Raw genomic sequence first — 15,925 nt, 5'->3', positions numbered from 1 at the left:
CCCACCCACCCATATGCACAGCCTCCCCCATTATCAACATCGCTCACAAGAAAGGTATATTGGTTACAATTGAACCTACATTAACTCTTTACCCCCCAAAGTCCATAGTTTACATTGTAGTTCACTCTTGCATATTCAATAGGTCTGTATTTTGCATTTTCAAAGTCTTTTCATTGAACATGTTGACTTTTGCTTTTACCCCTTTTTTATTCCTGGATTTCAGAACAATGTGTGCTCAGTACTGCATCTCCTTTGCTGATGTTGAAAAGGCTCATATCAACATTCGAGATTTTATCCACCTCACACCAGTGCTAACAAGCTCCATTTTGAATCAAGTAACAGGGCGCAATCTTTACTTCAAATGTGAACTCTTCCAGAAAACTGGATCTTTTAAGGTAACAATCCCTTTTGATTGTGTGGCATGCATCTTTTCAATCCCTTTTCACATATTAAATTTATTAGATTCTCCTGACTACTCAGGTAGGTAGAATTAATATTTTCTTACAGCTGAAGAAAGGGTTGTAGTTTTCCTTTCATCAAGTTCAGGTTACTTAGCATCAGGTGTTGACAAGCCACTTTTTTACTGTCCAAACTAGGATATGAGAATGAAAGAGGAAACTTCTAGTAATTAAATGGAGACAATAGACATCAACCTGAACTGTTGCAAGGCAAAATGGGCGTGTGGGATCACTGTATATCCAAGTTTAAGCACTCACTTTGTGTCAGCTTGCTATTGATACCTTATTATGACTATAACAGATCTAAACCTAGCTAAATCCTCATATCTTTTTTTTTTTTTAATTCTCACCCGAGGATATCTTTCCATTGATTTTTTAAAAAAAATACATTTTATTGATTTTTTACAGAGAGGAAGGGAGAGGGATAGAGAGTTAGAAACATCCATGAGAGAGAAATATCCATCAGCTGCCTCCTTCACACCCCCTACTGGGGATGTGCCAGCAACCAAGGTACATGCCCTTGACCGGAATCAAACCTGGGACTCTCCAGTCCACAGGCCGACGCTCTAGCCCACTGAGCCAAACTGGTCAGGGCTCCATTGATTTTTAGAGAGAATGGAAAGGAGCGGGAGAGACAGAGAGCAACATCGTTGTGAGAGACACATTGATTGGTTGCCTCCTGCAGGTGCCCTGACCAGGGCTGGGATCAAGCCTGCAACTGAGGTACATGCCCTCGATTGGTATCAAACCCGGGACCCTTCAGTCTGCGGGCCGACACTCTATCCCTGAGCCAAACCAGCTAGGGCCTCATAAAATCTTTTTCTACAAAGTATGTCAGTGCCTTTTCTGTGCAAAAAGATAGACTTATGTGTGTTGATTCATTACCATACTTTTCTGACCATTAGTTGAGCTTTAAGATCCTTCAGGTAAAAACCTGAAAGCTGCATTTAGTGCAGTACCTGACAGGTGTCAGTACCTGTTAAGTGATAGCTTTAAGATTTCAAGCGTCTACCTTTTCTCCCACCATTAACTGAGAGCTTTTATACTAAAACAGAAAATTCTCACCCTAGCCGGTTTGGCTCAGTTGATAGAGTGTCAGCCCATGGACTGAAGGGTCCCAGGTTTGATTCTGGTCAAGGGCACATGCCCAGGTTGCGGGCTCATTCGGTCCCCAGTAGGGGGTGTGCAGGAGGCAGCCTATCAATGATTCTCTCTCATCATTGATGTTTCTATCTCTCTCCTCCCTTCCTCTGAAATAAATACAAATATATATATATTTTTTCAAAAGTTCTTTTTCCCTTTGCTTCTGCCAAGGCCTTGCCCTATATCCAACTTGCAGGAGAAGGCAGGCTGGTCAATAAATAGGTTGATGAGAAATGTCTTAAGAGAGATATGTACAAAGTGCCATGAAAGAAGAGAGAATGAAGTTACTAATTTTGCCTGGGAGATCAAGGAAGTTGAACCAGATGAGTTTGATCCAAATTTTATAGAATGTGTACTTTTATCCAGATCAGGGAGTGGGGGAAAGAACTACAGGTAGAGATATGGCATGCTCAGAGGTACAGGGGTGTGAGCTAACCTGGTAGGAGGGAAACTAGAAACAATTTAGGACTGCTACCACAATGATACAGGCAGATTTGTATTTGAAAGGTTGTAACTTATAATTTGTACTTTTTTTTTTTTTTTTTTTTTACTAAAAAAGGCATTCAGCCCTAGTCAGTTTTGCTCAGTTAATAGAGCGTCAGCCTGTGGACCTAAGGGTCCCAGGTTCGATTCCTGTCAAAGGCACATACCTCAGTTGCAGGCTCTTCCCCAGCCCGTGCCCCGCTTGGGGCTCATGCAGGAGACAACCAATCAATGTTTTTCTCTCACATCGATGTTTCTGTCTTTCCCTCTCTCTAAAAATCAATGGGAAAATATCAAGTGAGGATTAAAAAATAAAATAAAAAGGGAAGTCAAAGAAAAAAATAACATTTGTCTTTAAAAGATCACTTTAATAATCTAGTGGAAATATTAGATGAGAATGATCCTTGAAGCAGGATCACTTGAGGTTTGATAACACACAAGTTGAAAAATGAGGCCTGACCAAGGTAGTAGCAAAGAAGACACACAAGATATTTAGGAGGTAGAATAGATAAGATTTAGTGATGGACTGGATGTGCAGTATAAGGAAGAGAAAATCTAGTAAAGCTCCTTGGTGTGTTTTCTTTAAGAAACTTTAATCAAATACGAATTCACTCTCTCTTTTCAAGGTTCGTGGTGCCCTTAATGCAATCAGAGGTTTGATTCCTATCACTTCTGAAAAGCCCAAAGCTGTTGTTACTTACAGCAGTGGAAATCATGGCCAGGCTCTCGCCTATGCTGCCCAAATGGAAGGTATTTATTGATTTCTCCGGGTCCTGGGTAGGATGTTAGAGTAGAAAAGTATCCTTACTTTCAGTGAAGTGGGTGATAGCTGTGGGAATTTCTCCAAGTCCCTATCTGATTACAAGCAACTGAACAGAAATTTCTACGCTAAACTTTCCCAATTTGTACTAATTGTGTTTCTCCATCTCAGGAATTCCTGCTTATATTGTGGTTCCCCAAACAGCTCCCAACTGTAAAAAACTGGCAATACAAGCCTATGGAGCCTCTATAGTCTACAGTGAACAGAGCGACGAGGTGAGGAAGGGAGCAATGTTCAGTAATATCTTACCAGTTTTCACTGTCAAATGAAATTTCTCTTCCTACATTTTTGGGTACTTCTTCTCAGGCTCCTGTTTCCCTTTTTTTCTTTTTTAAAGATTTTATTTTTTAAAGAAAGGGAAAGGGAAAGAAACATTGATCAGCTGCCTCCTGCATGCCCCCCACCCAGGGGTTGAGCCTGACCTGGAATTGAACCAGCAACCTTCTGGTGCACAGGACAGTGCCCAACCAACTGAGCCACACAGGCCAGGGCTCCTGTTTCTTTTATATATGCCTAACCTTTTCTTTACCTACACGCATATTAGTCTCATAGTTTGAAATATCACCCATCTATATGCCAACTCCAGGCCTGAACTTTGCCCTTAACGCAGATTTGTATATCCAACAGCTACTCAGTGTCCCTACTTGGATGTCTTAATAGGCATTTCAAACTTGCTGTCTAAAACCAAATGATCTCATTCCCCGCTTTATTGCTCCTCTTCCAGTCTTCCTCATCTCAGTAAATGGCAAACTAGTTGCTAAAAACAAATGTTGAAGTCATCTTGGTAACTTCTGCACTCCACATCCAAATTTTAGACCTACTTTCAAAGTATTTTCATAATTCACCTACTTCTAGCAGCCTCTACCATTACTACTGATTCAAACCAACATCAGTTCTCAGGTAGATTCAGCAGCCGCCTAACTGGTGTCTCTGCTTCCACCCTTGTCCCTCTAGTCTGTTTTCGGAGCAACCAGCTATCCTTAATAAGTTAGAACTTCGCTTGTCAGCTCAAAATCCTCCAGCGTTTTCCCATCTCATAGACAGTGGGAACCAAAGTTCTTCAATCATCTAAGGCCTAGATGGACTGGCCCATTCCTATCATTCTGACCTCATCTCCCAGTTATCCACCCCCAAACACTCCACGCCAACCGCACTTAGCAGTTTCTCAGAAAGGCCAAGAGCTCTGCAGTCTTTGCACTTGGAATTACTTTCCCTGGAATATTCTGGGTTCACATCTATTAAAATGTCATTTATCAGCGGCCCTTTTTAAGTACCCTGTATAAATTTTCTCCATAGCATGTAGACATTCTATAGATTTACTTATATTCTGCCCCTCCCCAACATATCCTATATAATAGAGCTAATATGCTAATTAGACCAGGCGGCAGAATGACCAGTGGACAGGGCCATGAGGCAGCCTGGGCTGTGACAGGCCAAGCCCCTTGCACAAATTTCATGCATCGGGCCTCTAGTTAGAACATAACTCCCTGGAGCACAGGGACTGTCTTGTTCAGTTATATTCCCAGTGCCCAAAGTCTCAAAAAAGTAGATGGCCAATAAAGGGTTAAATGCTTGAATCTAATTTGTTGAAAACACTACTAAATACAGATCAAGTATGCTAAAATAATGTACTCTTTCAGTCCAGAGAAAGTATTACCAAAAGAATTATAGAAGAAACGGAAGGCATCATGGTACATCCCAATCAAGAACCTGCAGTGATGGCTGGGCAAGGGACAATTGCCATGGAAGTGCTGAACCAGGTAAAAGCCTAGTCAGTTCTTGCTGAACTACTGGTAAATCTGATGTTTGACTGTAGAATCAACTATTTAATATGTACATATAAAACTGGTGTTTAATAGGCCTACTTATACTTTATATTCTTTTCACTAAAGGTTCCTTTGGTAGATGCACTGGTGGTACCTGTAGGAGGAGGAGGAATGATTGCTGGAATAGCAATTACAGTTAAGGTAAGAAAACAACTTCTGGAAGACTCCCCACTTTAGGCATAGAGGATTTTATTTCACATCATAGTACATTGTGGTACTTGCTCAACATTCCCCCTAAACTGCCATTCTCATTTCTTAGCAAATGAGATGAAAGGCCCTTCTCTGCCTCACCACCCTTTCCTTAATTTATGACTTTACAGCACAAAAGCAATGACAGTGAGTGGCACCCTATCCCAGTCCTTTCCCTGAATTCCATCTCACCAACCTACTATCCAAGTCAGGGGCTACTGTTTTCTCAAGTTACCAATAGAACCAGATGTGATCTAGGCAACTGAAGGCCAGTATTAGGCATACAATTTAAAGTGCTTTAAGGTCATATTTTCATTACGCCTCTCAGAGAAGGCTCTTACTTGGTCAGAAAGGTGTTACCTGTACGGCCTATTTCACTGCAGGCATGCAGGCAGTGGCTAGTGGTAAGGTGTCTCCTATTCCTCTTCCCAGGCTTTGAGACCTACTGTGAAGGTATATGCTGCTGAACCCTTGAATGCAGATGACTGCTACAAGTCCAAACTGAAAGGGGAACTGACCCCCAATTCCTGTCCTCCAGAAACCATAGCAGATGGTGTCAAATCCAGCATTGGCCTAAACACCTGGCCTGTTATAAGGGACCTTGTGGATGATGTCTTCACTGTCACAGAGGATGAAATTAAGGTGAGGCTCCAACAGGAAAGAAAACCAAAGAATGGAGCAACTTTTTAAGCAAAAGATTACTTCTCTTGCAGGTAGCAACTCATCCACTGGGGATTTGACTTGGTGACTCATGACGTGGGAGGGTGCTCTAAGTATTGGGACAACCCTCATCAGAAGCAGAGTTAGAATGAAAAAAAAAAAGAAAAAAAGACTAGCTCTTCATTGGCAAGCATATGTATATATAACATTTAGCTTTTAAGTGTAAAGGCCCACCAACTAGGCCTTCCTTCTCCCGTTTCACTAACTCTTACTCCCTCTCTACCAACAGTATGCAACCCAGCTGGTATGGGAGAGGATGAAACTCCTTATCGAACCTACAGCTGCTGTTGGAGTGGCTGCTGTTCTGTCTCAGCATTTTCAAGCCATTTCCCCAGAAGTAAAGAACATCTGTATTGTGCTCAGTGGTGGAAATGTAGATTTAACTTCCATAACTTGGATGAAGCAGGCTGAACGGCCAGCCCCTTATCAATCTGTTTCTGTTTAATTTATGCATAAGGAAGAAATGTGATTCAGTTTTTCTAGACACTTGGAAATTTTGTTTCTTAGTCAATGTTAACTTCCCACTTCTTACATACTTAAACAGCTTTCAATATCCTAATGGAGGGTAGATATATCAGTAAGATTTAAGGTTGTGTGTTTTTTTTTTTTGATAAAGTAGCAATAGAAAAAACATCCACTTAACTGAGACACCTTGTCAAGGCTAAGAAAAATCTTTTGCAAAAAGGGACAGCAGGCTTGCAGGCTAAAATAGGTAACACAAACTTTGCCCAATCACAACCTGTAGGTTCCCATCCCTAGGGTGCTAAGCTAGTAGCAAGGAGACAGAATCCCATTGTATCCATTACTTCATGTCCATTTCTGGTACTGTTGAAATCTCACTTTTCACCCAAGGTACTGGTTCTGGTACATATGGATCATAAGTCCATTTGGGGAAAACTCGTTTATAGAGGTTCATCAGTACTGTGTCCTGAGATTTTAGCTTCCCATCAAAACTGCACTTCATATGGCCATGAGTACCTAGAAAGAAAACACAGCAAGTTGGTGAGATTAAAATAAAATTTTAGCACTGGTTTCTGCCCTAATAGCCACTTAGTAGCACTGGAGATATCTAGCTAAGATTCCAAACACCACATTCTCTTACCTAAAGGCTCCTTGATATGTCCCCTGCGGCCCCACTTTGTTCTCAGTTCCACCGGTTTAAACCACAGCACGTCCTCTTAGAATGAAACACACAGAAGACCAAGATACATTTACCTGCAAAATGTACACCCAACCTTCACCCCATAAAGGCAATCAGATCCCACCCTTCACACCTACCTCTGCTGAAGAACATGTAACGTACTACTGCCATCTTAGTAAAAATTTTGAAAGGATGACCACTCAGAACAACTCTCTTGATGACCATCCTGTCTGGATCCACTGACAAGAGATGGCCGGTAGCAACGAGGCTGTGCATTCCTCAGGGGCAAAAGCAGAGCAGCAAGAGTCTTTAGGCCAAAGCATTTATTGCTCCAGTCCATTTAAAGACCTATGCAAGATATTCTTAGAGAAACCTTAAAATAGGGATGTACTATGCTGCCTTCCTAGATCCATGGCAAAGATCACTAAGTGATATTCCTGCTGACCCTGTCCCCAGAACCTATCCTGAATATAACACTTTGAGCAGCTTCTACCAATTAGCTCTAGTTTGCAAGCGAGATCACACCCCATTGCCCGGCCGGTGTGGCTCAGTGGTTGAACATTGATCCATGAACCAAGAGGTCACTGGTTCGATTGCCAGTCAGGGCACATGCCTGGGTTGCAGGCTCAATCCCCAGTATGGGGTGTGCGAGAGGCAGCCGATCGATGATGTTTCTCTCTCATCAACATTTCTATCTCTCTATTCCTCTCCCTTCCTCTCTTAAAAAAAAAAAATCACTAAAAATGTATTTTAAAAAAAAAGAAGAAGAAAGGATCAAACCCCATTTGTCGCCCGCCCCTGCCTTAGACCCACTGTGAGGCTGAGACTGGGATATTCTGAAAACTATAATCCCCTTCTCTATACCATTTGGCTCCCAAATCTAAATACAGAAAACCATGTTAAGTCTATTAGAGAACTGTAGGTCTGTTTATCTCTGTGAACTCAACTTACCATTGCTATTCTGTTTGAAAAGCAGCACAGATGCAGGAGGAAAAGTGATTGGGGCATATACTGTCACCACCAGGGCCATGTCAGCAGTCAAGAACCTCTGAAATTTATGTTTATCCGCTGCCATAATAAAGGTTAAAAAATAAAAACCAAAAACATTTTGAGGAACCACAGGTAATCCAGAGGCCTATGACAAGCTGTATCACTGCAACTCTTACACCCAAGACAGCTTGTGTTTCTCTTCCCAACTAGTTCTCAAAATATTTTCCTGCCTCCATACACCTCAAAGGTACAACCCGAACCTATCACAGTGATTTTTCAGAGGCAGAATTTGAGCTTAAACTACATTTGGGGTTTGAAAAAGTTCTCCAGTGATTCTAATACATATCACCCCTACCTACCTCATTTGGGAATCAGTACTTTATCGAGAATATGTCCACTAAAGCAACAGTTCTTAGTCTTGAGTGAGAATTGGCAAACATTTTCTATAAAGGGCCAGATAGTAAATATTTTAGGCTTTATGACCATGGAGTCTCTGTTCTAATTACTCAACTGTCACTAGAGTACAAAAATAGCCAAGACAATATATTTTTTTTAAAAAGCAAAACTGTATTCCAACAAAACTTTATAAACAGTAGGACAGACGTGGCCTAAGGGCTGTATTTTACTGACCTCAGATCTTGGGGACTATCTGGAATTTCTGTTTTTAGCTTCAATGAAACCCTCCTCCTTTTTAAATACTGAAGTATAGGGAAGTAAAATATTTTAAGGGAAAGAAAAGTTAATCCCTCATTTAGACAGCATTCATTGGTGGTGAGAACAGAAATTATCCAGAGCTCCCATTAGTACCGCCTTCATCATCTTCCTCTGGCCATTGCTGAGCTGAGTGTGTATAAGTCATGTTCAAAAGCCCCCAAGTTAGTACAAAACTTCCCACTCCTAATTTGTAGCACAATAATTTTTGCCACAAAAGTGTCACCACTCTGCAAACTCTCATCTAGTCTCAACATCTCAGAAGCCACACATCTCTTGCTTAATCTATCTGGGGATGACCCACTAGCCTTCACCCACACTGCCAATGGCATATCAGATGTCAAGGGTTCCACACTTTGATACATCATTTTTATAAAGCCGCCTCCTCTGACTCAAAATCTACCCTGGAACAAATACTCATGGCAGAGAAACCTCAGCACCACACACAGGTAGCATCACTGGGATGCTTCAGACAGGTTCAGACATTTCGAATAAACACATCATTGGCTTCTAAACCAGAGTACTGAAAATGCCTCTAACCCAGAGACCTAGAATTTGAAATTGTGTGCTCTGTACCACCTCACCTAAAGTTACAGTCTCCCAAGAGACAACAGGATAGACAAGAACCCAGAGGTTCCCCACTGCTTACCTGCAGTGTGCTGAGAAAATAAAGGTGAGGCTCGGAAGCGCCTGAACCCACAGTGGAAGATCAGCTCCTCTTTGGCTTTCACAGGTTCAGTGTTGCCAGGATGCCGGCTTACCACCATATTCAGTACTGACATCTAGAGACCAAGTAAGAAAAACAGAACTTCATATCTAGAGCAGCTTAACCTGAAAGAAGGCACACCAAACTAACAGGTTCAGATTCACATCTGATGTGGTACAGATGATGGGACCCAGATTCACCTTTTACCTTCACACCAACTGGCATTTATACCGAACACAGGCTGGTTTTCAGAGCTTTCATGTACCCATCTGCACTAGTTGACATTCCGGTGTCTAACATGCAAGAGCTCAACACCTGCCACATGCTCAGTGACTTCAAGCCGCTCACTCACCACACACCTCAAAATCACACTCATGAAGCCTCCTTTCTTCCTCAACACTTACTCACACTGACCAAAGGCCAGAGCTCTCACATACACTCCAACCTCCATGACTACTGCCTCCAAGAGAAAAGATCCACACCTTGGCATCCACACCCTTTATTTTTAAGGCTGCCAACGCTTGGTTAAAGTCTGATGACAAGTATACTTATCTCAGAGAAGTCTCAGAACCACACAGGTTGCATCATTCAGATGCTCAGACAGGTTCAGACATGTAGGGTTAAACCATCATTGACTTCTCTATCACCCCGGTTTAAACCTCAAGGCCTATTTTTCGCATCCCAATGAGCAAAATGCCAGGCACAAGTAAAATGTCAGACTGTCAGATAAAACTGGTCAGAAAATTTCATAACTCCCATTTCCCACAAGACACTTACCTTCTGCTCATGAGGCAGTAAAGAAAACGCGGCCAAGGGTGCCCCGCCCTTGAAGTACTCCACCACAGAGACAGGTACTTCAGAGACATGAACTGTGACGTACCAGCCAACCTGCCAGATAAAGCAGAAAACAGCCACACAGTTTCCCTTAAGGCCTCAATAATGATGAAACATTTCTCCAAATATGTTAAAAAGTCTCATAAGGCCAACCCCTGCCCTTCAAAATTGCCTTTCACAGATGCCTCAACTATCCAGATTAAACTTTTCCAGTTAACATATCTGATACCTCCCTTCTCCCAATATCACTCTTATCAATGACTCAGTGGCTCCTCTAATTCAGCTACGGGCAGCACAAAACTAACTAAGGTACTCTTGCCAAGAGGAGTAAAGGAGGGGGCAGCGTGGCAAACAAAACAAATTGTAGGGATGAAGGGAGGCAGGCAGATACCTCAGCTCCTTCAACATCTTTTTCCTTGACTTCTTTAAAGATGCGTTTCCTGGTATTGGTAAAGTTCTGAAACTGAAAGATCCGAGCATAATCTTGAGGAAGATTTTCCTTAGGATCCCATGGAGATGTCCGGAAGCTCTTGAGGCCTCTGTATTTCTGAAATCTAGAATATAGGAGATTTTAAATAAATTAATAGTCTAATTTATATGGTGCTACCCTTTCACTTAAGTCAATAATATGGCTAAGGTTCTAACTTAAAAGAACTCTTATCACTATTTCTTCAAGATAACCAAATAGCCCAAATCAAGAGCACACTCCAAAACAGTTAACAAGTATTTCAGAACCAAACCCAAGTTTCTCACTGACAAAGGACAAAGTATGTATAGTGGCTCCCTGGTGCCTATCAGGGATGGCTCCTTAACCTGAGGAACACGGTCCTCGATAAAAGCCTAACTTCTCTAACATCCAACAAACTCCCTGAGTTTTCAGACTAATCCCCGTGCTTTTATTCTTTTGGTTCTACCCAAATCCCCTCAAATCTCCAAACATTCAATTGAGTATTAGTTCACATAGGAAGACTGCTAATTAATCTTATTAAAGTACTGTTAACGTTATTAGTCTACACCACAGTCTAGAAATTGGTAATATATTAATTTCCTGTATGTATGTCTTATCTTCCACATATAACATTAGCCCTTCAGGAGCAGAACAATGTTTTTCTTCTTTTGTGTCACACTGACACCTCTGAGCCACATAAATTTAAAATAAAAAATGTATTAACTGATTTTGGAGTTGTTGACTAACCGAATTCTAGCAGCCACATCACGGGGCGTATCTACTTCATCTGGAAACATCTCTTCCAGTCTTTCTTGTTTATATTTTTCTAGCATTTTCTCCTCAGCCTCTTCATCCACTTTCTCATCATATAGATCATCACGCACAGACTCTCCAATAGTCATAGTTTCACATTCCTCCTCTTCTTCCTCTTCACTACTCTCATCCTGTGGAATAAAGGATTGCAGATTCAGAAGAAACCCACACCTATCTCTACCCTAAAAGCCATTAAGCTAAGAATAATAGTTATTAGACACCTAGTCCAAACCGTATTAATTCTGAGACTCAGTTATAAAACAAGTCTCATTCCCGGCAACCACAGTCATTCTTAAAAAACTGACCACAGGCCCTGGGTGGGTAGCTCAGTTGGTTAGAGCACTGTCCTGATGCATACACCAAGGTTGTGGGTTTGATCCCAGTTAGGGCACATACAAGAATCAACCAATGAATGCATAAATAAGAGGAACAGCAGCCCTGGCCAGTTTGCTCAGTGGTTAGACTGTGGAAGAGTCACAGGTTCAATTCCTGGTCAAGGGCACATACTGCCTTTGCAGGTTCCATCTCAGTCCCCATTCAGGATGGAACAATGATGTGTCTCTCTCATGTCCATGTCCTTCTATCTCTCTCTCTCTCTCCCTCTCCCACTCCTTCCCTTCCTCCCACTATATCTGACAAATCAATGGAAAAAATGTCCTCAGGCCCTGGCTGGTTTGGCTCAGTGGATGGAGCATCGGGCCTGAAGGGTCCCAGGTTCAATTCCAGTTGAGGGCACATGCGGGCTCAATCCCCAGTCGGGGGCATGCAGGAGGCGGGTGATCGGTGATTCTCTCTCATCACTAATGTTTCTACCTCTCTCTCCCTCTCCCTTCCTCTCTGGAAAAAAAAAAGTCCTCAGGTTAGGATTAAAAATAACAATAACTGGAACAACAAATTGATGTTCTTCTCTCCCACTTTCTAAAAAAAATAAATAAATAAATCAATAAAAATTTTAAAAAAACAACAACTGACAACACATATCTTAAGGTCAGGATTGCACTCTGCCTTGCAGTTGGGGCTGTATACAGAAGTGGCCTAAGGGACTATTTTCTTACCTGAGATTCCTCTTCCATAAAATCCTCATGTTCTACATCATCATATTCATCATCTTCCCCACCACTTTCGCCATCCTCATCCAAAATCCATTCAGCTTGGTAGCTGGATGTTCCTTTAGGAACCTTCTTTACCACCTTGGAACTTTCCTTCAAAAAGTCTGTAAAAGCCCAAATGAGTTAAGTAAATTATATACCTCCTTTCCCCTATTACTTTGGGTATTCTCACCTAGGAAAGACCAGATGTTGCTGTCAACACCAAAAACTCTAGCAGACACAATAGGCAAAACAGACTACTACTTCCAAATTTAATTCCACTGCCTCAAAACTAGCAACATTTAACTAAATAAACCTTACAACGAATCCCAAGTTGTTTTCATTAGAAAATAGTAAGTGATTTTGAGAAATGAGGCAAAGCTGTGTCCAATGTTTGCTTAAGCAAACAGAAAGCATTTGGGGGACGAGAAGAGACAAACCTCTAAATAAATCCTCATCCCACTCTACCTTATAGGTCTTGACTGTGAGCAGCTAGACAAAATCCACAATTCCAGGCCAGCTGAATTACAAACAAGCTGCCATTACCAACCATTTGCCTCACTCAGTTCCTCCTCAGTGGGCCAGGTTTGCTCCCCCTCCATTGGATCAGGTATAACCTCTGTTTGCAAAGATTCTTGTCTATCAGGGTCTGCCTTCATTAGGACCTTAAGGTCTTCCTCCATGTCAGTTACAGGATCTGTAGCACAAATCTAAAAACAAAAAACAGGTAATGGTCAGTCAAATATTAACGAAAAATCTACTAAATCTAACATAGTAACCAGAAAGATGAAAAAATAACATGGTCCTCACGTAGAAGATGAATGAAATAAATTGAAAGAGAAAGCCAAAATGTGTCAAGTGTTTTCAAATGGTTCTGTTTCCTAGCATTTTAAGCCTATACCTCTGCTTGACTGGAGGCTTTTCAAAATCTGACCCCACTATCTTTTTGTTACATACTTTATTCCCAATCAAGCTGATTTCTTCAGAGTTCAAAGAAATCCTTTGATCCACCATTATGCGAGGTTCATGTTGTCTCTATATTCTAGGATATTCTTTCATCTCTCTAAAACTTGTAAATCACATTCACCCTACTCGACACCTAGCTGATGTCTGATATCTCTGTGGAGCTCATTAGTCTACAACTCCCACCGCAGGTCTGCACCTCAACCACACTTCCCCACTCTTTATTTCACAGGTGTTTGCCATTTGTTTTTCCTGACCTAATTGTCTGAGGAAAGAGACTACATCTTGTGTCTCCTATAAACCCAGAGCCAACTGCTGTGTAAGGCACCTGCAGAGTGCTGGATAAATACATAACATACCAACACATTTGTAATTGACTAGTGCCTTACTTCCAACTAGCAGTCACCCCCAGGGACTAGGGTAGTTGTCTGGGCATGCAGACTACCTTCTCTGAAGTTAGTTTCCATCATACACCAGCTTACACATGAAGCAACAATACATACTCTTTAAGAACATCAATCTTACCTCCATCGCCATGCTTGAGTCCTTTTGGGATTTGATCACTCTAGGGTTTAAAGGAAAAGGATCCACAGGAGCATCTATCTGTTTCATCTGGAAGTCACCATGTCCAATGATATGCAACAAGCTATTTACATTCAGAGTCTGTCCACGAACATAGCCTGAAATTTTCAAGGTCCCCACCAGGTTATTTTCTTCATTAGGCACAAAGTCAGCATCATGAGCAAAAAGATAGGCCCGCCGATCTCGAAAGGCAAGATGCCGCTGCTTCTGGTTAGCCAACTGCCGGAGCAGCATCCCTGCCTCCTGTTGCGTGTCTAACAAAAGGAGCTTGTCATCAGGAAAGCGCTTCTCCACTACTTTACTTAGCTTCTTTCTGGCATCTACTTGTTTCTTCGGTGGGAGGCCAGAAATCCCCTGGACAGCTAGTGCTAGGAGCAAAAGAGAAAAGGGCTTCATGACTTCTTGCTTCACTACATGAAAATTCCCCAAGCAAGTTCACACAAAAAAACTAACAGTTGTGATCATAGAGGATCACTGGGAAACTCAACACTCAGCTACCTTAAAGAAATTACAGAGTAAAACCAAACATTATACTCTTCTTCCTTTGGGCAAAGGGCAGTCCAGAAATAAAAAGGCACCTCATACAAAATATTGAATGTAAACTGTAATTGAAAAAGAAATTTTTAAGGCACATTGATGCAAGTTATAGGTGCACACTAAGGGCTAATTCACTTCCTTCATGCCCTCCAATATTTCCAAATCACTTACTATAGGTGGGAAGGCCCTGAGCAAAGAGGCAGGAAAGGCAGTAATCCCCGGTGCTGTCCCAGCCTTCTAGTGGGTCAAGGAGGAACAGGATGCTATCAGCCACTTTAGCCAAGTCTAGCACAGTGTGCAGATCTCCTGGAAATAGAAGACAAAGTCAGTAGGAAGAGGTGGTTGGCATCAGCACATAACACTAAAAAAATATTATCACTACTTATACACAGTGATAGAAAATATTGTATACTCTAACCTGGCTTTGCAGATGTGAAAAACCACCGATGTTTCAAGCTGGGGCATAGCAGCATAAAGCTGTGGGTCCTTCCCCATTCATTCAAGTGTACTGTTCCAGTGTCCCTATCCTGAAGCAGCCGAAAGGCCTCTGGCAGGGAAATCCTGTCGTGCAGGGGCACCACCAGTACCTGATGAGGAGGGCCATCTTTACTGCCCAGCTGTCTCTTCTCTGCCAGAACCTGAAAATAGAAAGGACCAGAGAATATCTCAGTGTTTCAGCACTTCCTTCCATTATGGCCTTTCCAACGTAGGGATGCCCTACCCCGCTTCATTTCTCTTGTAAAAAGCCACGTGTTTATCCTGGGGGGTGGGCAGGAGCTCAGACCAAAAAAGCAAAGGATGCTCTAGCATGAATCTAGACCTGCACAACTAGCATGTGCTCCAGGGTTATTCACCATCTCCGGCCTGCCCAGGTCATATTTCTAGTTGGAGGCATTATCCGCCCTAGAACAACCGTGAAGCCACACCATCCCCAATCCCTACTCCTCTCACCGCCTCTTTCTTCTGCTTCCGAAGCTGGCTGGCGCGATGCCTCTGGTCTACTCTGCTGAGCTCCTTTCTCACCTTCTTGCTTAGGCTTTTCAGTGCTAGACGGCCTGGAGGGAGATCATAAAGGCGACCAGAATAAGGTCAAGAAAGGGGACCTCTTCTCGCCCACCTTAGAACATTTACGCTGGGTCCAGGCCGGAGGTAGGAGCTGAGACTGGGCATGGAGAATAGCAGTTACATCGACTAAGCCCTTCTCCCTCCAACCCTACATTCTCACCCTTGCCGTCCCGCTGCGCGGATCCCCGACCCCGGTGCCGTCCGCCTTTATGAGCTTTATTCTGTTGCTTGAGCGGACCTGAGCGGTGGGCGGCCATGCTGCCGCTCACGTGGACCAAGTCAGCACTACTTCCGGCCCGGAACGAGTGCTTCCGGTCCCTCCCTTAGGGGCGTGTCCTCCCAGGGGCGGGGCGGGGTTCTCCTCGTCCTCTCGCGAGGGTCCTAGCCGCCGCTCCCGCGCCTTCACAT

General features: G+C 42.7%; 2 protein-coding genes and 2 non-coding genes across 7 annotated transcripts in view; 1 reads left to right on the top strand and 3 right to left on the bottom strand.

Annotated features, from left to right (window-relative positions):
• Nucleotides 1-11,410, top strand: part of SRR (serine racemase) — a 26,466-nt gene extending 15,056 nt beyond the window's left edge. For 3 of the 4 annotated variants that reach the window (XM_070394640.1, XM_070394638.1, XM_070394639.1), the window contains 7 exons: nucleotides 224-395; nucleotides 2,711-2,834; nucleotides 3,016-3,119; nucleotides 4,545-4,664; nucleotides 4,797-4,871; nucleotides 5,352-5,561; nucleotides 5,869-11,410. In XM_070394640.1, the coding sequence (XP_070250741.1) occupies nucleotides 228-395; nucleotides 2,711-2,834; nucleotides 3,016-3,119; nucleotides 4,545-4,664; nucleotides 4,797-4,871; nucleotides 5,352-5,561; nucleotides 5,869-6,084 (1,017 nt within the window). In that variant the 5' untranslated portion in view covers nucleotides 224-227 and the 3' untranslated portion in view covers nucleotides 6,085-11,410. The remainder of the gene's footprint in view (nucleotides 1-223; nucleotides 396-2,710; nucleotides 2,835-3,015; nucleotides 3,120-4,544; nucleotides 4,665-4,796; nucleotides 4,872-5,351; nucleotides 5,562-5,868) is intronic. The other variant, XM_070394641.1, reaches the window with a different exon arrangement.
• Nucleotides 4,903-15,908, bottom strand: TSR1 (TSR1 ribosome maturation factor). The gene is made up of 15 exons (XM_070394637.1): nucleotides 15,678-15,908; nucleotides 15,404-15,507; nucleotides 14,871-15,090; nucleotides 14,624-14,758; nucleotides 13,859-14,283; nucleotides 12,921-13,080; nucleotides 12,338-12,495; nucleotides 11,217-11,413; nucleotides 10,413-10,575; nucleotides 9,965-10,075; nucleotides 9,131-9,263; nucleotides 7,732-7,848; nucleotides 6,918-7,058; nucleotides 6,742-6,816; nucleotides 4,903-6,617 (listed from the first exon to the last, which is right to left on the bottom strand). Exons 1-15 carry the CDS (start codon nucleotides 15,772-15,774, stop codon nucleotides 6,442-6,444), a joined length of 2,412 nt encoding a protein of 803 aa, XP_070250738.1. The 5' UTR covers nucleotides 15,775-15,908; the 3' UTR covers nucleotides 4,903-6,441.
• Nucleotides 8,902-8,996, bottom strand: LOC138995259 (small nucleolar RNA SNORD91 family). The gene has a single exon (XR_011468579.1). It is a non-coding gene; the product is annotated as a small nucleolar RNA SNORD91 family (small nucleolar RNA).
• Nucleotides 9,739-9,830, bottom strand: LOC138995261 (small nucleolar RNA SNORD91 family). Its single transcript, XR_011468580.1, has one exon. It is a non-coding gene; the product is annotated as a small nucleolar RNA SNORD91 family (small nucleolar RNA).
• Nucleotides 15,909-15,925: the final 17 nt, after the last annotated feature.

This window comes from Myotis yumanensis, unplaced genomic scaffold, assembly GCF_028538775.1.
Source record: "Myotis yumanensis isolate MYYU_CA2020_CCGP unplaced genomic scaffold, mMyoYum1.0.hap1 SCAF_16, whole genome shotgun sequence".
Classification (NCBI taxonomy): Eukaryota; Metazoa; Chordata; class Mammalia; order Chiroptera; family Vespertilionidae; genus Myotis; species Myotis yumanensis.
Note: the sequence above shows the minus strand (reverse complement) of the source record. Positions and strands in the feature narration are given on the sequence as shown.

Bases quoted from the DNA above. Each gene is read 5' to 3' on its own strand.
- TSR1 (XM_070394637.1), bottom strand. From the start codon at position 15,774: ATGGCCGCCCACCGCTCAGGTCCGCTCAAGCAACAGAATAAAGCTCAT. The intron at 15,508-15,677 runs GTGAGAATGTAG...ATCTCCCTCCAG, and splicing joins CGCGCAGCGGGACGGCAAGG to GCCGTCTAGCACTGAAAAGC. The intron at 10,076-10,412 runs GTATCTGCCTGC...TTTATCTGGCAG, and splicing joins AAGATGTTGAAGGAGCTGAG to GTTGGCTGGTACGTCACAGT.